At 37.2% G+C, this 20,306-nt stretch overlaps 2 protein-coding genes across 3 annotated transcripts in view; both read right to left on the minus strand.

Annotated features, from left to right (window-relative positions):
• Positions 1 to 585: 585 nt before the first annotated feature.
• On the minus strand, positions 586 to 18,860 carry LOC310717758 (myelin basic protein-like). Of its 2 annotated transcripts, XM_083526206.1 has the most exons (6): positions 18,602 to 18,860; positions 9,378 to 9,485; positions 7,890 to 7,916; positions 7,138 to 7,167; positions 4,492 to 4,572; positions 586 to 1,597 (listed from the first exon to the last, which is right to left on the minus strand). In XM_083526206.1, the coding sequence occupies exons 1-6, from the start codon at positions 18,713 to 18,715 to the stop codon at positions 1,562 to 1,564; spliced, it is 396 nt and encodes a 131-aa protein (XP_083382332.1). In that variant the 5' UTR covers positions 18,716 to 18,860; the 3' UTR covers positions 586 to 1,561. The 2 variants fall into 2 exon arrangements, with proteins under 2 accessions (XP_083382332.1, XP_083382333.1); XM_083526207.1 differs by lacking the exon at positions 7,138 to 7,167.
• The window catches only part of LOC310717763 (myelin basic protein-like), a gene marked incomplete at its 3' end in the record, with an annotated part of 34,734 nt that continues 33,197 nt past the window's right edge, over positions 18,770 to 20,306 (minus strand). The window contains exon 4 of the mRNA XM_083526213.1: positions 18,770 to 19,032. Coding sequence (XP_083382339.1) covers positions 18,770 to 19,032 — 263 coding nt within the window. The remainder of the gene's footprint in view (positions 19,033 to 20,306) is intronic.

Below are 20,306 nucleotides of genomic sequence, written 5' to 3' on the forward strand. Positions count from 1 at the left end.
TAGCTGTATACTTTTTGTTTCCTTATTTTATTTAAACTTGTATGTTTACCCAATCTTTAATTTTATCCTATGCTACAACATCCTGTGTTATTTATATATATTCTTAACCTTATTTTTAAATTTTACTTATTTGTTTGTTTTAGCATAATTCACTGATTTCTCATAAACTCCCATTCATAAAACAATTGTGTAAAGAATAAGCCCATATTAACTCCTAATTACACTATCATATAGTAGAATAGATTAGAAAACGTATTTAAATACAATTTAATAAAATAGAATAGACAACCGAATAATAAAAATAAATAATATGTACTAATCTAAAGCTAGTATCTAAGCTACTGTCTAAAATATCCAACATTTATCTGAATCTGAACACTATTAGTTTTTTTATTACCACATAATGGGCATTTATTAAACATACAGTATAACTGTGTATTTATTTTACTTTACTCATGAGGGGTTTCTGAACCGAGTTTAGACCAACATAATAAATTTAGTTCACACACATCCAGACTGATGAGAATTTCTTTTCCATGTTTTTGAACACAAATATATGGACAACAAAGAAAAATAGACAGCCAGTGACACATATATATGTCTCCTTTATTTGTATTTTTAATGATTCCCATCACTCCATTAGCATTCTAACTGACAAATACATGCATAAAATCTATGGCTTTTTATATCCATGTCTTATTGGGGCATGGTTTTATTTGAAAAAGCTTAAAGAAGTAGTCGAAGGCCAAAGAGGCGAGAGAGAGAGAAAAAGTCAACAGCAAATGCAGTGACTAAACATGAACAAAGAATTTGGAAACCCTTTGACTAAAAATCAACAAGAGACGACTTTTGTGTTACGTAGCTCTACAGTTTGCGATCAGATCCACTGAGACAGCAAGGAAGAATAAGTTTAAGAGACGAGACCGTGTGAAGCCACATGAAAACAATTAGATGTTTAGATGCTAAATGCTAGTCACATTGACTTCTTAGACAAAGACAGTGCTACAAGACAAAGATTCAGTAATATAAATGTGCACTACAACCTTTTGAGGCAAATTTTTTTTTTACACTCGTATGCTTAATGATCTAACCTGCAAATAAATGCAGTCCTAGCTTCTGTGGATATGCTAAACTAGCAAGCTAGCTCCTTATCAAAGTTTTTTTTTTGGCAATTAGCTAGTAACATCACATTGTAATAGAACAACGATCGACTTTTTAAACACGTCACGGTTTATGCTCAGTGATATAAAGTGAAAAGTGTTAGTTTTCGAATCATGATCGGAACGATTTGCTCAAAAGGTCTTCAGTGCCTCATGTTTTCAAAAGACAAGGATGGACACGATGCGGGAGGGGGAGCGCAGGATCTGACCATGCTGAACTCAACAGACTGAGAAAACTGACATAAATAAATCTATAAACAGACAGAGCACAATGTTTGTTCGGGTTAATGCTTTTCCGGCAAGGAAAAAAGTGTAAGTGGTGAAAAAAAGCTTCCTTCTTCTTTTCTTTCTCTCCGTTCAGGGTCATCACGTTTAATGGAGAATGAGAAAAGGGCTGGAACTCAGCGTTTGGCTGGAGATGCTGCTCTGGTTCCTCCCTGTGTGTGTAAGATAAAAATAGAGAGAAAAAAACAATTAAAAAGGAGTGTAAAGGTTGGAGGAGAAGGGATGAACAAGCTTTCTTTGTTTTTGTGGTAAACAATTACGTGTCCATTAGCTTTTTTTTTTTTTCACACAGCAGTTTCTAGGGGAATTAGAATGCTGACAAATCTTTTCTCTCTCTACCTTAGTGTCTTTATGGAGGACTACTGATTCTAAATTGCGTTTCATTTCCCAACTTTCTCAAAAATATGTCCTAAATAGAAAAGCAAGTGTTTTTTTGCCCTCTGTCACATACATGACCTCACAGACACCCATAATTGGCTAGTGTTGCTGTAATTGACAGGAGACAGAGTGTATAATCCCTCCCACCTAAAGAGCATGGCAAGTTTAGCCCTCTTGGACCCGTATTTGTAGACAGTTGTGGCATTGTAAAGTTAGCGAAATCTAAAAATAATAAATATCAAAAGTATACATTTCTCAGGAATTTAAACCAATAAATAAACCATACATTGGTATACATTGCTTATGATATATTAACACATGATAGCATAATGAAAATAAATTAGACCCCTTTCTGAATGTATATTTAGATGTTTGTAATAAATATTGTATGATTTATGAATGGACTTGACAAATACCCTAGTCAAGAGGTCAAATGTGAACAAAACCATAAGAACCTATAAACAAATGAGGAAATATTTTTAAGATTTCTCAGTATATATTAGCTATAGTGCTAACCAAAGTATCATCAAAGTCTGATGTACAACTCAGAATGCTACTTTTGACCTTTTGACTTCATAACATATGCTTTTCCTATTGGGCTCTCTGTATTAGATCTCTGTATAGGGTACAACAAATGGATCACAAATTAAATTAAATGTTATAAATCAGTCTGTCAGTAAATTATTTCAATGAATGAATCATTCTTCAATATTTCTTTTTTTGCAATCATTCATTCTTTTTCTTTTTATGATTTCTGATCACATTCTTGGTGTCACCCAAATGCGGATGGGTTCCCCTTTGGTTCCATGTAAGGTTTCTTTCTCATTCCATCTAAGGGAATTTTTTTCTTGCCACAGTAAATAGTTCTATTATTTCAATCCTTACATTCTGTAAAGCATCTTTAGGCAATGTCCACTGAATAAAATGTAATTGAATCATTGCCATTTCTTTTATTGATTTGCTTGTCTTTCTAGATATTATGCAATCATCAAACATCACAATATTTTTTTTAAATAAGAATTGCGACAAACAGTAATTGAAACCCATTGGGGCAGGACTATGCAAACAGGGGCAAAGTGTACATTCAGACAAGGTGCCTCTGATGTCTCAACAGAACCATTTCTATTGTAGAATATATCTACAATCAGATTTTGGAGAAGGACAGGGGGGTTTCGGATTAGTTTCACACATTTTGACTAGGATTTGGGATTGTTTGCTGTTTGCCCTGCTGAAATATTGCTGCATGTATCCATCTCTCTGGCGCCTTCCTACATTTTTATCTGATGTACCAGAGCGTGAGCCGCATCTGAGCACACTGCACTGAGTGAACCGCACTCTACTAATAAACGCATCGCATGCAGGTCCGCTACACATGCACACACCGGTATAGTCGGCTTGCCGTGTTGCAACAGTAGACGTGTGAGATCTCGCTAATGGAAACGATACCTGGGTTCTCGCATTCACTTACACCTACACAGCAGAGCACTATAACCTGCAAGTGCCTTTAAAACTAGGCCGTACACTCAGAGGCCATTTTGCCACAAAACCTTTTGTAATTTTTTTATACTTAAATTCAGTCATGAACATTAACATATTTTTTTTTGGAATAATAGTTCAGCCTGCACTTTATTTTCTTCAGGAACTGCACTTTACATGAGCATTTTAGTGCTATGATGAACCACAATCATCCCAAAAGAAATGTAAATCATAATTGTGATCGTTTTTATGCAGAATGAACTAACAGTTTCTGAGTTTGCTTACAGTGCTTGTGTAGGAGGTCTGGAGGATGGTTGCGAGAAAAAAACAACAAATCCAGTGTATTATTTAAATGAAGGAAGTCTTTTGGGAAATGCTGCAAAACGCTGACGTTAATCCACATTTGATCGAAGTGTGCACTATGTACACTTTCGAAACACTGAGGAAAAAAGGACTGAAATTAGCGACAGAGGGACAGAAGTCCCATGCTCAGCAGCAGATTGACAGTTGAGTGAGCACTCTTGCTTCCGGAGACAAATAAGTGCGAGTAACGCCATTAAACCACACAGAGGGGGTGAAGCACAAGTACGTAGATTCCTTTTTTCACAGGCACGGGGGGGGAGGACACTTTTCAGGACACCTCATTTCTCCAGTCATATGTGGTTTTTCACCAATCACAAAATTGGAGAAAGATTTTAGGATGTCTCCATGAAGTTATGCCTAACATGGGTTAGAGATGAAATTAGAGTGCACCCCAGGCCTCCTCACCTCACCAACAAATCTCCACAGCACACGCCAAAATCTAGTGACTAATTTACCAAAAAGAGGTTACTATAACAGAAAATGGAGACTAAATGGCAAATGGGATGCTCAAAAAGTACATCTGCATCATATGGTTCAAGTTTCAAGTTTATTTCTATAGTGCTTTTCACAATGGACATTGTCTCAAAGCAGCTTTACAAAACTTAACAATTAAAGTGAATGATGTGTATTTATCCCTGATGAGCAGCCTTGGGCAACTGTGGCAAGGAAAAACTCAATTAGATGAATGGGGAAGAAACCTTGAGAGGAAATGGACTCAAAAGTAGAACCAATCCTCATCTGAGTAATATCAAGGGTACCATTATTATGGTCAGGTGTCCACAAACATTATTTTTTGAATATAGTGAAAGCTAAAAGACTCTGTGTTTACCATTTTGAAGATGCGGGTCAGCGTGCCCTGTCCTTCTCCTGCACGCCCTTTTTGCGCCTTCACTGAGCTCTTCTGATCCCCCTGAACAAGAAAAAGCAAATAAGTTAGTCATTTTTATATATTTTGTAGAGGGGGAAGTGTTAGTGAATATAAGTGGCTAACTGAGTCACACTGCACCACCATTCAGCACCCTGGGAAATGAGTTCTGCAGTTAGGGTTGGCAATATGGTTTCAACAGGATATAGCAATTCTACATAAATATATATTAAATACAGATAAATACAGATTAATACATATCGCAAAGCCATACTCTCCAGGAACAGCTCATCTGGAAAGCAATGAGCTGCAGAACCCGAACCAGATACGGTATCATTTCTAAATCCATACTCCATCTGCGCACTCCAGGACCAGATCAATGTTAGACTAAAAGGGGTTAGTCTTTTCATGAAAGCCACACCATGTATTAGAAGCTTAATGCATTACTGTGCGAATGAAATGTAAGCATTGTGCCAATAAAAATATTTTTAAATTGCGATATTACAAGAACATTTAAGTTAATTTATGTCACGATCGAGTATTAAGTGACATGTATTGTATGCTTTACTGATGTTGTTTTCACTGCTGTCAAGTAGAAACATGAATTCATTTATGGGAAAAAATAAATAAATCAGTTAGGGCATACACATCATAATTTTTCCGTAATTTGTAGAATCGGTCAACTCCAGTTTGAATTGGTTACTGTGGTATCGATTTCACCATGAAGCCCCCCCATATCGCAGCATCGCTGACGCAACAAAAAAACTAAAGTTTAATTTCCACGCAGCGGTGAAAGTGCATAAGACATGAAGCCAAACCAATCTAAGACGCGTACGTTATCATTCAACACACGCACACACATCTCAAGCATTTGAAAAATTTGGCAGAAAGTGGGTTTCCTTCAGAGTCTGCCAACACACTGAAGAGGAAAATGAAACCGATATCACTAAAGTGCCATTGTGTCCCTCATCCATGCCTCCTGAACACATATATGGGTTTATGAAACTACATTTCTCGAGTAGAGGAGAGGAGAGTAGAGTTAGTTTAGATTGAATTACTGTATAGCCACAGAAGGCAAAGAGAAATATTGAAGTGATCAGTGAGCACTGGGGCCCAAGCACTATTAAATACATTTTAAAGTGTATTTAACTTTCATGTCAATCAAGTCCCTTGAAATTAAAAATGTCCTTGTATGGCCTTAAGGCATTGGACTTTGAATCTGAAGTTCGTAGGTTTAAATCCCAGCCACACTAAGCTGCCACTCCTGGACCCCTGAGCAAGGCCCTTAACCTCATTACTGCTCAGTTGTATGAATGAGATAAACGTAAGCCGCTCTGTATAAGGGTGCCTAATGACAAAAATGTAAATTGCCTCATCTATCTGAGATTAATGCTATGTTCACAAATAGTGACTTGCAACAAAAAAAGTGTAGTTTTTAATAAGAGCTGCCAGTATGATCAACAACTGTTGGCGATCAGATGTGGAAGTGTCCAGCAACACAATAAAGGTGAAGAAAACGTATCAACTCATGTGTTTGACAAGTTCACCAACAGCCGGATAAAGGTCGTTGTGATTATTTTTTCCGCCGATACATTTCTGGCAGTTTCTGAAGATTTCACTTTCCTGCGCTACGACTCCTCCTACGATGACCCTGAAATCAAAAACCAATAAGAGCGCCGAACCTGATGATGCGATTAGTGTGACAACTTCAAATCACCTCAGGAAAAATGTCAGAACGGGTCAGATGGAAAAGTACAGCAAAAAAAGAAACTTATGGAGTTATGGATGAAAAAATTGTGTTTGTATGACATTTTTATCAAAGCATGCCACTAACAAAATAAACGCTACAGATTGTTTTTGCTTGCTGCCAGCTACCGTTATCGAGAGAATGCTTTTTTATCGTACAGTCTGACATTATGTGTGACTAAAGTGTGACATGGGGATCATGTTTGTACAGTCTGACAAGCAACAATCGCAAAGGACTATAAAAAATCGGATAGCACGTGCTGGGCATAACATTCTACCCAATTACCAAACATCTACAAGAAAAAAGCATGTCCTTCATTGGCTGGAGATACTGGACAAGCCAATGGACAACTATCTCCCATTTTTGATTGGCCAATGCAATTTTTAATTTATAGTTAATGCCTAAATGTATATTTTTTACTTTGGCCAACAGGTCAAATGATTGACCATCAAAACGTACCTACCCTGAGAATACTTGGACCAGTTTTGAGGTATTTGTACTTTTCTGTCTATTCTAGCGTTTCTGTCCTTTCTGTGATACTTAAAGTTTTTCTGACGAAGAACACAATGAGAAAGAAGAAAAAGAAGAAAAGGGATTGGTTAAATGGTCTGGGGGAAGAACTTATTTTGTAGCACCTTACATCAAAACCCTGGGCCAGAACAGCCTCCGGACAGTTAACAATTTCAAGCATAGGTGTTTGAATAATGGTTTACAAGCTCGGCATGAATGAACAACAGCACGACCGATTTGCACCCTGGCACCACATAATGTATTGTGGATTTTGCAGGAAATGGGGTGTTTTGGCATCATTCCAGACACAGGGTGAGTGTGTGTGTGTGTATGTATTTCTAAACAGCACCTACCATGCCTAGTTTAGTTTTGAGAGAATGCCACTGTGCAGAGAGACAGATAGAGAGACAGACAAAAAGACAAAAGAGAAAAGGTACAGTCGGGGTACAAAGAAACTACTTGAGTGCACCCTGAGGGCACTTCCAGCATCTGTTTTTATTTGATCAGTCCCCCAAAATGAGGCCCTCTGTTGCCATTTTGGGGCCTAAAAGTCTGAAATCGCCTTGAGTTATCCTGGGGTTTTTAGGGTCCAACTGATGCTACTTCAGCTCCAGAAGCTCCTACTGCTGAAATCCTAAGGCCTACAGGCTAATATAGATGCTCCCCTTATGTCTGAAAGGTCCTATTGCTCCCATCCTGAGGTCTACAGACTCCAATGGATGCTAACCTTAGGTCTGGAAGGTCCTATTGTTTCCTTTTGTTTGAAGGTCCTATTGCTGCCATCCTGAAGTCTATAGGCTCCTAAAGGTTCAACTCTTGTCATTCCTAGCCCCACAAGATTACATTTCATTTTGGACAACTGATGAAATAAAAACAGTGCTCGGGAGGATGCTCATCTTGACCGCGTACTCCCAAGCGAAGAGTATAGAACTCGACTGTATAGAACAGTAAAATAATATATTTGAATACACGATCTAGAAGCAGTATTTGTTATTAAAGTTGGATGTAAACAGTGACGTAAAGATATTAGAGATAAAGTTAAAGCTACAATCTCATTACGTAGATCTTAAAGAAGTGGCAGTGAGAAAGCTCAAAGTGCACTTACCCTAGATTTTTTAGGAGCAGGAGACACCTGAGGATTACAATAATTAAAAATATAAATATATATGTATATATTTAGCTAATAGGAAAGAGACAGACATGTATATGAGACAAAGACAGTACATTTAGGAAGAATTCAGATCGTTTGTTTCATGGTAGAAGCCTTTCAGTGATCTTTGGTTATTCCTCTGGAGAACCTCTCAAGCGATGCCAGATTGGATGGATTTAGCAGAGTAGGTATTGCCTGGGCCACTTTAGGACACCCAAAGATTTGTCCTCAAATCACTCCTACTTTAGTCAACATTGTACAACCTAGTAGAGACTCAACAGGCTGCTGTTATGGATCAGAAGGAGGCGAGTTTAAATCTCGAGCAATGCTAAAATGATACCTCTCTGCTTGGAGCTGCTTGTTTTTCAGCAATAATGGCAGTCCTTGGTTAGAGATCCACCTGCTCACAAACATCCTCACAGCATGATGTGTCCTACACCACGGGGATGGGATTGGACAGGTGATAATTGGTTTCATCGCACCATAGATGTATGTTTCTGAAGTGCCTATGTAGACTTTTCAAGACAACCATTTGTTGGATTTTTTTGTGTTGAGAAATCGGTTTCTGTCTGGCCACTTTGTCCTAGAAACATGATTGGTTGAGTGCTGCAGAGATGTTTGTCTTTTTTCTGAATTTCTGTCAGAATGATTGTTAGTTTCTTGGTCTTCCTTGCTCTCACTTTCCTCAGATTTGTTTGGTATCAGTGGGGGTAAACTTTTGATCTAGGAAGATACCTACTATTTTGGATCAATTTCTGGTTCACCTTTCCAATATCTGGGAGTCAACATTTAAGAAATCAGGGTTTTTTTGTGGAACTCATGGTTTGGGGAGTTGTAGCTCAGTGATTAAAATGTTATACTTCTGATTGAAAGGTTGTGAGTTAAAATCCCAGCATTACCAAGCTGCCACTGCTGGGCCATTGAGCAAGGCCCTTAAGCCCTCACCTGCTCAGTTGTATAAGTGAGATAATTGTATGATTCTCTGGTAACATCATATACCAATTTCCATTAATGCAAATGCCTTTTGTTTCAAAATGCATTATTAGCCTTGGGTCCCATATTTAGATTTAGAAACATGTATGAGATATTTCAAGTTTGAATACATTTTCAAAAAATGTTTATACTGATAAGGAAATAAAAGTAAATGGAATACTTTCTTAATGCAGTCCATGCATGTATATATCAAAAGAAAGAAAGACAGAAACACACACATACATTAGAGAGATAAAGCAAACACCAAGAGCAGACATATATCAACAGAAAGATACAGAGATGGATGAAAAAAAAAAAGACAGCTTGAGAATATGTTAATTTACTTTAAATTAATATTATTATAACGGTATCATGGTCAGAATAAGAGACAGGTGTGCATGCAGTAATTAGGTTTGTGTAGCTGGTTGTTAATATACAGGGACACACAGGGAAAAAGACAGAGACACTTACGATAGATCTGAAGAAGTGAACGACAGCATTGTCGCCACCAGTGCGGCGGCGAGAAGACGAGTGACTTGACCTCTGAGGAGAAACAGAGAGAGCGCCACGGAAAGAGCCCTGAAACGAGACAGGAGATTGTGTAGTGACCCGAAAGAGCCCAAAAATGAGATAGGGAGTGTGTAGTGAGCAGAAAGAGTCCAAAAATGAAGAACTGTGTAGTGACCCAAAAGAGTCCTAAAATAAAACAAGGAGTGTGTAGTGACCAGAAAGAGTCAAAAAATGAGACAGGAAGTGTGCAGAGGGCAGAAAGAGTCCAAACATGAAAGAGTGTGTATTGACCCAAAAGAGTCCTAAAATGAGACAGGGTTGGCGTAGTAACCAGAAAGAGTCCTAAAATGAGACAGGAAGTGAGTAGTGACCCGAAAGAGTCTAGACTAGAAAGAGCCAAAGAATGAAAGAGAAAGTTTGTAAAGACTAGAAAGAGACAACAAATTAAAGAGGAAGTGTGTTGTGACCCAGAAGAGTCCAAAAACATGACAGGGAGTGTGTAGTGCCCCCAAAAAGTCCAACAATTAGATAGAGAGTGTGTAGAGAACAGAGGTAAACAAAAGTCCGAAAAATGAGACAATAAATATGTGATAACTAGAAAGAGTTCCAGAAAAGAGCCATGAATTAAAACACAAAGTATGTATGTATGTATGATGTCCATAACAGCAAACAAAAAAACCCAGCAACAAACAGCAAAAGCAGTGAGGGGGTGGGGGGTCGGGGAAGATGGGTGAGACCAAAAAGACTTCTGAAACAAAATAGGAAAGAGTGTGTGTTGACTAGAAATAGCCTTGAAATGAAACAAAAAACGTGTGTAAATGTTCTAGAACAATGGAGGAAGTCAGTGAGACAAAAGTGTCCGAAATTAAGAATCTTAAAATAAGATAGAAAGTGTGTGTTAATTGAAAACATGAAATAAAGAAATAGAATAAAAAGAATTTAAACAAAGTATGGAAAGCTCCCTTAAAAATGGCAGGAAGTGAATGTGCTGAATGGAAACTCGAGACAAGACAGGACGTGTGTAAAAAAACAAAAACAAAAAAAAACCAAACCAGGAAGTATGTAAAGACAAGAAAGGAGGGAGTTTGTAATAAACAGAAAAAGAGCCATGAAACAAGTCAGGAAGTGTGTGTAGTGAACAGAAAAGCCTTTAAATAAGTCAGGTAGTGTGTAGTGAGCAGGAAAAGCCTTAAAATGATTCAGGAAGTGTGTAGTGAACAGAAAGAGCGCTTAAAACAAGTCAGCGGGTGTGTGTGGTTATTATAAAACATTTTAAACGAGTCAGGTGTGTGTGAGATGACCATAAAAAGCCATAAAACGAGTCAGGTGTGTGTGAGATGACCATAAAAAGCCATAAAACGAGTCAGGTGTGTGTGAGGTGACCCAAAAAACACCATAAAATGAGTCAGGAGGTGTGTGAGGTGACCAGAAAAAGCCATAAAACAACTCAGGTGTGTGTGTGGTGACCAGAACAAACCTTAAAATGAGTTAGGTGACTATAAAAAGCTTTGCAACAAGTCAGAAAGAGTGTGTAGTAAACAAAATAGGCCCTGAAAATATACAGGAAGTGTATGGTGAATGGACAAAGCAGTGAAATGAAACAGGAAAAGTATGAAATGACCATAAAACCTAAATCCAAATTAACGACGTATGCATGTAAACGCACATGTGTCCAGTCGCAACTGTGCGTGTATGTGTTTGTGAACGACAAGTGCCTTTAATGTAATAATCGTGTGGGCTATGTGATGCTGCCTTTAACAATCAGGCATTCGTGTCCTTTTCTCTCACACTGTTATTTCGCTGGTCAGGCTCTTATTAGCATTGAAGAGCGCATTAAAGCATCGGCAGTTTCACACTGATTCGCTCTAATTGCCTCACTCTAGAACTCACACCCATCCACCTCTTGCAAAATAACAGACATTAGAGGCCAATCAGAGGTGTATTTTGGGAGCGTGATGAAACAGCGAGGGCATCTCAGACCTGGCTGTTATGTTCAAACACAGCAAAGTTCAAATTTTTAAATCCTGTCTGCTCCTATGAAAAAGCAAAGTTAAAAATCACAGCTGAAATCCTTCCACACTACTTTTATTATTAATTTAAATCCAAAGCTAGCTAGTTTCTGTGTTAGCTTACTACAAAAAAAAGTCAAAGACTGCTTGCTCTTTCTTGGCCAAAATACAGCAAGCTATATATTGTAGTCACTTAGCGACTAACTCCTGATGTTACTACACTGCTCTGTGTAATTGTCCTTCCTGCTCCCAGCCAATCAAATAATGCTGTAGAGGAGTAAAGGATTGAACATTGATGAAATCTATTTTAAGAAATACAATTTGACAAACTGTATGAGGGTTTGATAACTGAAACTGGGGTTGGCAGCACGGTCAAAATCCCTTAGATAGAACTTTAATCTTCAGAGAATTTGATTTGAACCTTGGGTCAGCTGTAGAGTCAAAAAGATCGATGACTCCTGCTGATCCAAGTCCTGAGTCTACACACACACACACACACTGATGCAGACACCAGCCTCTAACAAATCTGCCCAGTGAATACTCATATTAGAGGAACAAGCTGGGCAAAAATAAACACTATGTCCTCTTAGGCCAAATGTTCTCAGTCAGTCAGGAGATGTCTGGTGTCTGAAGTTCACGTTTTTAGTTTTAGTTATTATGGGAAGAGAGCGAGGTCCAGGAATGCACCCATGACATGACACCAAACCAAACTGAAAGAAAACCTTGTAGAGATGCTTAGAAAATTCACTCTGACCTGCTGGTAGGATGTTCAAATAGAAACAGAGTCCCCTGATCAAGCTTTCAAACAAAGTTCCCCAACACTTGTACATGCAATGCCATAGTGTTTATAACAGGGTCTTCAACGTCAGGTCAAGGACCCCTTAGGTGATAGAGACATGGGGCAGGGACCCCTGATACAAAATGTGTATAACATGACCATTGGAATACTAATGGAAACCAATAAAATTACGCTAGTTATATTATGTTAAGGATAATTAGAACTCTGTTCTTGTTGTACGTGCATCATTGTCTGTGATTTATGCATCATACCAAACATATATTTTGCATTTTAAATCACAATTTTGTAAGTTGTTTACAATTGTCATATTTTAATAGATTTGCAGTTTCATACATTTTCATTTTACTGTCAGGTGGATAATTTTACATTTACATGAACTTCAGCTTTCATTTTTTTTATTTATTATATATATAAAAAAATCTAATATTTTATCTTTTTTTTTTAACCCATGAATATTTTTGTAACAAAAAATTATGTGATTCAACATTATTTAGCGAAAAATAAATCTGGATTTGTCTAAATCCACACAATTCTTAGCTTTAGTACAGGAGGAGCTCAAGTCCATCCTGGAAGCACTGGCCATGATGCGAGAATATACCTCTTTCAGTGCACCATGCACACACATTTACACATGGTTACGTATGGTTTTGGTAGGAGTGAAGACACTGGAGAGAGAAACTGGGAAGAATCCAAAACAGACACAAGGAGAGTAGAATGTCTGAAACTCAGGATTAAATCCTGGAACTGTGAGAGCAGTGATGCCCATCAAGGAATTGATTACATCATCATCATGTGATTATAATCAATTGTTTATGTATGTTATGTGCGATGTTAGATTATAAAGAGAGCATTTTGCTGTAATAATTGATGTATGAAGCAAAATATACCAAAAAAATCTATGCAAAATAGCACAACTGTTTATAGGTTGTTAACCTTTAAATGAAAAGAAATCAAACTGATGTACAAACTGTGCAGACAACTCAGTTGTCTAGACCTTCGTCTCTACAGGCACTGCTTCAGTTATAAGTTATGTTCGGTTTTTCACAGGTTGGGAGCTGCTTTTATGCCCTGAATATTTTCCTGATTGAAATTAATTTTCCATCTAAAATAGGAAAAAGTTCCTAAAGGAAAGCTGTCTAATTATTTAAGTTATTTAATTAGCTATCCAACGAATTACGGAAACTGTTTCAAAACAACACTTGCTAGCTGGGAAATGTCCCCAAATTCTAACCGAGCTAGTCAAGAGTGGAAATGTCCCAGAAACAAAAACTTTAGCTAGCTAAAACAAAAAAATGTTCTTAAACCAAAGCTAGCTAGTTATGAATTGAAAATGTCCCCACAACAAAACTAGCTGGCTAATTTTGGAAACTGTGTCAAAACAACACTAGCTAGCTTAGAGTGGAAAACGAAACGAAAAAAAAAAAACCTAGCAAAACAACAGTATTAAATCTCCCTGAAGAAAATCTCCACATTATATATACATTTCCTGTGAGCACTAGCTACATAGCACAGCTGCTTAGGTGGTAGCATTGTAATAGTGTTCTTTGCTATTTATAACTAGCATGGCTTGCTCTCTAAGATGTCCTCAGTGAGAGCACAAGCAAACAACTAGGCCAATTGGCTGTAGTTATATCCCAGTGTTATATAAACCACTTTACCTGTTAATCGCTGTACCTGTTTCCTGCTTTCTCAGTAATTACAAGAGAAGCAAAACTTGCTAAGGAAAATACTAGTGTTAGAGAGAACAATAAAACACACACACACACACACACACACACACACACACACACACACACACACACACACACACACACACACACACACACACATATAGACAAAAATGCACACACAATCTACAGCTGGTTTTGTTATATTGGTTTAATCAAGCAAAAATAACCGTAAAGCTCAGAACACAATGGCAATTAAAGACAGAAATCATTATAAGAATGAGGTTAATACTTAAAAAAAAAAAAAAAAAAAAAAAAAAAAAAAAAAAAAAAAAAGAAAGAAAGAAAGAAATTGTGCCACTAACACATGCTCCATGTAATTAATATTTATGTAACGTATGCTGGAGCACATAGTAATAAAGCCTCATACTTCCAAACACTGTCACCATCATCATTAGTCCACTCTGGACATGTCCCAAACCACATTCTCTTCCACCACACAGGGCATATAAATGACATGGTATGGCGCTTAAGATCAGAATCTAGTCAAAAAAGTTTGCATGGCATCTTCAAACACCACGCAGTGCATTATGGGTATGGTTTTTGATCTGCTAGGGCAATTGTACTTTGGGTGTTTTGCACTGAATTGTGCTTTCAGACAAGATTAGAAAAGAGTTCCTTGCTAAGAAGGGGGTTTTGGGGGTAATATGTGGTTTTAGACAGAGCCAGTGTGAAAGGCATTAGATCACAATAAAATTACAAGAAGAAAGAAAGAAAAAATAAAGATGAAATGAATTACAAAGGCAGTTGGATATTAAGTCTTACATGACACTTGTAGAAAAAAATATCCCATAATAATATATGAATCAAAGTGATGGTATTAAGGCGTTTGTGCTGCAGAGAACTGACTGTGATTTACAACACAAAAATAATAAGACATCTTGAGAGACTCATCGTTGTGTGTTTAGATCACAATGCTGTTCATGTCTCAGGTTCACATTTCCTGAGTGTCTTTGGGTTTTGGTTTCGGGTAAATATCCTGATTTACAGACAGAGTTTGGCAACAATGTGAAGAGAAAAAAGGAAACATGTGAAATCAAAACAATACGGCTAAGACGTGTTTGGTGGGTGACAAAACAAGCTTCAGATGCTAGTGTTAGCTCCATTAGCCTCTGGGCTTCAGTCTAAAACCAAACGTCTGGCACAAGACACTTCTCGGCTGAGTGACTACATCTGATATAAATCACTGTATTTTATTACATTTAAAAATGAAGACATGAATCCAGGTTGTCCAACACACTCACCATCACACACACTAATAACACTCATTAATGTCAGTTTTTCAAAGGCTGTTTGGAAACAAAAACCTTCCAAAGAAGAGTTCTTGGAATGTAAAAGCTCATGTAAAAGGTGAAAAAAAAAGGAATTTTACAACAGAAACAAATCAAGAAAATAAAAAGAACAAAATGTGAAAAAAGCAAAAATAATACTGAATAAATCTAAAAAACTCTATCTGAATTTCTGAACACACACATTTTTTTTTTTGCATATACAGGTATGATTTAATGAAAATTTCTTTTTTATTTCAATGTTTTAAAATCAATGTTGGTCAGATTTCATTCTTAAGAATAATATGACAGAAATCTTGTGTTCCTTATCGATTATTCCATTTTCTCTTAGTTAGTTTGGGTGGGTTTTTTTTGCCTCGTCGACTTGGTTTTATTAACACCTATACCATTACAAGCTCTGAAAAGCACTTGATCTAGGGAGGGTGAAAATAATGCCTACCCAGGCAGCATACTCCCCTACACCCACACCAAAATGGAACACTGGTGATAATATCGTATATGTATATATTTCTATACATTGCAACACCAATAATCAGCCCGTACCTGTTACTCACAATCTTTATCTGTAATCTTTATCGTAATTATTCCAAAATATACGTGATTTTTTTTGGATAAATGTAAAAGTAAGACTCTTTTGCTTGGTTTAAATCAGAAAAATATACACTCTACATATTTTCATTGTAGTATTGGGGTAGAAGTTGTACACCGTATAACTGTATATAGATTTGTATAAAGAAATCTGTAATCAAACAAAATAGTAGATAAAAATGGCACGTAAAAGCTGGTGTTTATTTGATACTAAATTATATCCTCTTCAATACAGTAGCAGCTCTGGAAGTTTCTTCAGCTATCCGTTTCTATTGCATGTAGGTGCCATGTGTTCAGAAAGATTTTTCTAGAACAATAATAGTTAAAAGTTTGTGTTCTTTGACGTGATGCTTTCTTATGAATAAACTTCTGGCATGTATTGAATTTTGGCCGTGTAATATTTTTTAAGCATATTATTGTATATTACAATCAAAAATTGGCAATTCCCGCCATTTGAATAAATACCCCCTTAATAACTAATGGAATAAAACAGCTCATGGTAGTGGCTGATATACACAATACTCACAAGAAATTGCATATTTAATAAACAACGCCATAAAACTGGAAACGGTCGTACCCTCTAGATTAAATTTCACCGACGTGGTTAGCGTACTAGGAATTGATCGTGACATTACTTCCTTAGCGTCACCGCGCAGCATAAAAAACATGAATGTTGCAGGGATAAAGGTTTAGATTCTGGAATATATAACTATTAATGTATATTAGGGTATTTTCCTAGTGATGAAAAATATATGTATTTGTCAAAAATGGTGAGATAGAAAATCATTTGCTTGTGGACTGGGGTTGAGAGTAAGCTAGCTTTTGGAAGGATTAGCATTTGTAAGGAAACTATAACTCAACACTATAGAATGTTTGCTATTCTAAAGAAAAAAAATTGGTCTGTGGGATTTTTGCATAAACCTATTGTTGTCTTTGCAGCTTTTTTTTTTTTTTTTTTAGAGCTTTTAATAAAAAACACTCCTGAACAACGGCACTAAATCGTCAAACCTCAAACTGAACACCTGAAGAATTTGCTGAAAACCGTACCATGTAACCCCAGGCGTGAGGTTTATAGTTTAAAATCTTATATGTTGTGTATTTAGTAACTGCTCTCATTTTAAACAACAAGCGAGGCAAGCTGTATAGCTCCTGAATACTTACTCTACCTTGACTGAGCTTCATACAACCGTAGAAACGACTTTTGGCAATTTGTACGACAACGGGGCTCATCGGAAAATTAAGAAAACGTTCGCCATGAGACAGACAGCTAACGGCTCACATTAGTAAACATGCTTCTCAAACGTAGCAACAGTTCTGGCAGCCGTGAAGGACCTGAGCGACCCTCGAATACAACGCACTTATGATATCGCATTATATTATCATCACCTGACAGGACACAAGGTCGAGCATTTGAAAAAATGATCGCAATAATAATATAAAGCGCAAACTCCAGCAGGCAAAAAATAAAATAAAAAAATTACCAAAAATGTAAACGATACTCAAGGATAATTTTTTGATTATGAATTACGTTAAAAAAACTAATAATTTTTGTTATTTGTCCAGAACATTTTTTCAAAGCTATGACACGATATCCTTAACATTTTTTTTATTTAGTCTGTTCTGTTTTGCACAACAGTGACTCCAGCTTTAGATCTCTAAACCACACCCAGTATGTACACCATGTACGAGTTCAACCATAAAGCAAAAAATATCTTTTTTTTATCTGATAATGGAGGGATAATTTAAGAATAGACAGAAAAACAATTCGGGATAGAGATATAAAATAGAGGTTGGAGAAATAAGTTGAATATGAAAAGGTAGAAGTACATGAGATAAGTTGAAAATAGAAGGATTCGAAAGAAATCTGGATGGAGAGATAAAAACCTGAACATGAAGAGAAAAAAGTTGACGATGCAGAGATTTTATAAATTAAGGACACAGAAAAAAAAAACAAGGATGAAATGATTAAAAGTTGAGAAGAGAAAAACATAGAGGATAGAGAGATTAAAAAGTAGAGGAGAGAGAGAGATAAGATGGAGAGAAAATGGAGAGAATGAAGAGATCAAATGTAGAGATGAAGAGATAAAATAATTGAGAATGGAGAGATAAACTGAAGATGGAACAATAAAATATTGAGAATAAATAATATAAAATAGGGTCAAATAAAATGTTGAGGAAGGAGAAAAATAAAGGAGTAAGAAGACAAGGATAGAGTGGTAAAACAATTAAGGACAAAGAGATAAAAGATAAAGATGGAGGGATAAAGTGCTGATGGAGAGGTAAAAAGTTGACTGATGATCTACACTGGTAATGTGATCAGCTTATTGTCACTGAGGAGCCAAAAGAGAACTGGCTGAATAAAAAAGGGCTGTTTTAAAGGTTTTTTCAAAAAAAGAAGATAAAATATTAAGTCTACACTTTACCCTAAGCATTAATAAAAAAAAAGGAAAAAAGAAAACAACATCAGATATGACCGATATGAAGCTATTGTAGCTTTTAGTCCCCTTAAACCACACCCAATGTGCACGTAGAACACCGACCTTTCAGATATACAACAAAAAATCTATTTTAGCAACAGCAGACATTAAAAGAAGAAAAAAAAAGAGAAATAATTTCAGCAGGACACAGCGGAGGAATTCCATCTTCGTAAAGAAATCCAACAAACCAACCAACCAACCAACCAACCAACCAAAAAAAAAAAAAAAAGTTGTTATGTGGAGTGTTATTAGTTTCTTAAATGCATTTTTCGGAACCAAAGCCCACGTCTCCTCACCTTGCTCTTCCGCTTCTTATCTCCTCCAAAGATTTTTCCAATCTGATCCATCACCCCGGGGCTTTTCTTTCCACGCCCGAGTCTGGACTGTCCCGCTGAGCCTGAAGATGCCATGTTTGGTGCGAAGAGCGAAAGAAGCGAGTGAACGAGTCGAGTTTATTTGGGCTTTCACTCTGAGTTTTCAGACGTGGCTCCTTCAGCCTCCTCGATGGTGTGAAGTTCGTCTGACTCTGATGGACGCTCTTTGAAGGTGTTGTCCTCTCGGCCTGGGGCATCACGGGAAAAGAGGCGGACCAGGTGTGGGCGTGGCCAATATCCCATGGCCTGGTTGGTCTGTCCGCTGCTGGGGTGGATGGCGGGGGCGGGGCTTGACGTCCTCTCACTTTTGTTTGAGCGGTTTTTGTTCTGGTTGACGTCCGAGTCGTTCATGCCTGCACAGAGATGACAAAAACTTGTTAGAGCCCACACACACACACACACACACACACACACACGTATACACACTCGGTGCGGCCCGGAGCCATCTCACACCATTCAATGACTTCCTTTGTTCTGTACAGAATCTCACATTTACTCAGCAACATGTAAAAGGAAAAATGTGTTACAGTGTGAGTGCAGCACTGAGGATCGGTGTCAACTGATTTTCTTTTATATTTGAATGTTTTGTGCTTCTAAGGTTATAAATCTCAAGCACAAAATGAAATCTCATTGGATCAAGGATAGATACTTATAATACATTTTTAATAATGACTCCAATTACGCTTCTTTTTTCTCAGTGTGAGATTTGAACATTATGCAGTGCTTAAAAAATATCTCCGTAATTCATATATGGGAGTCTATCAGTTTCACCTACGATCTACTATATCTATTGACTGTTCTGCACATGACTGGACAGGAACCACCATAAGACCACCACAAGACCACCACAGGACCAGAAATGAGTTCAGAAGTAGTGACACCGATGATAATGTGTGCTGTGCTGGTGTGATTGTAATACCACGCTGTCCCGTTAAATGTGACACATAACCGTCCTGTCTAAAGCTTCACCCTCTCACTGACCGGTCATGAGTCTTTGGTAATGCAAAATCACCCATGGAGTCTGAGAGCGTTTTCCAGAATGATCAAAAACAAGAATGAAACTGGAGTGGAAGGAGCACGGGGTGATAGAGGACTGAAATAATAGTGACATTTTTTTTTTTAGAAACAAATTACTTTGTTTCATGGAAAATTTGGGTAAAATGGGATCAAATCTGCTACTTTGGCAGTAAAAGTTTGATAATAAAGGTTTCCACACTTTAATGAATACCAGACGTGACGACTTTCAAGGACTTTTTAAAGCACCATTTCAAATCAGCACCATTTTATCAAATTTACACCCCAGCATATATATATATATAACAGTCTATACACCTTTGTTTAAAATAACAGGTTTTGCACTTGTGTAATCGGGGCTTTGTAAAGTGACCAGTCTTGGAATTCATCAACCAAAACTACACTCATGTTCATGCTCACACTCAAATATACCTATACACTTTACACATAGAGATCCCAGTAATGATCAGATGGAGATAGCTAAGTGGTTAAGGCATTGGACTTTGGATTTGAAGGTCGTGAGTTTAAATCCCAACCACACAAAGCTGCCACTTCTGGGCCTTTAAGCCCCACCGCTGCTCAGTTGTGTGAATGAGACAAATGTAAGTCGCTT

The sequence above is a fragment of the Silurus aristotelis genome (genome assembly GCF_946808225.1).
Source record: "Silurus aristotelis genome assembly, chromosome: 22".
Lineage (NCBI taxonomy): Eukaryota > Metazoa > Chordata > Actinopteri > Siluriformes > Siluridae > Silurus > Silurus aristotelis.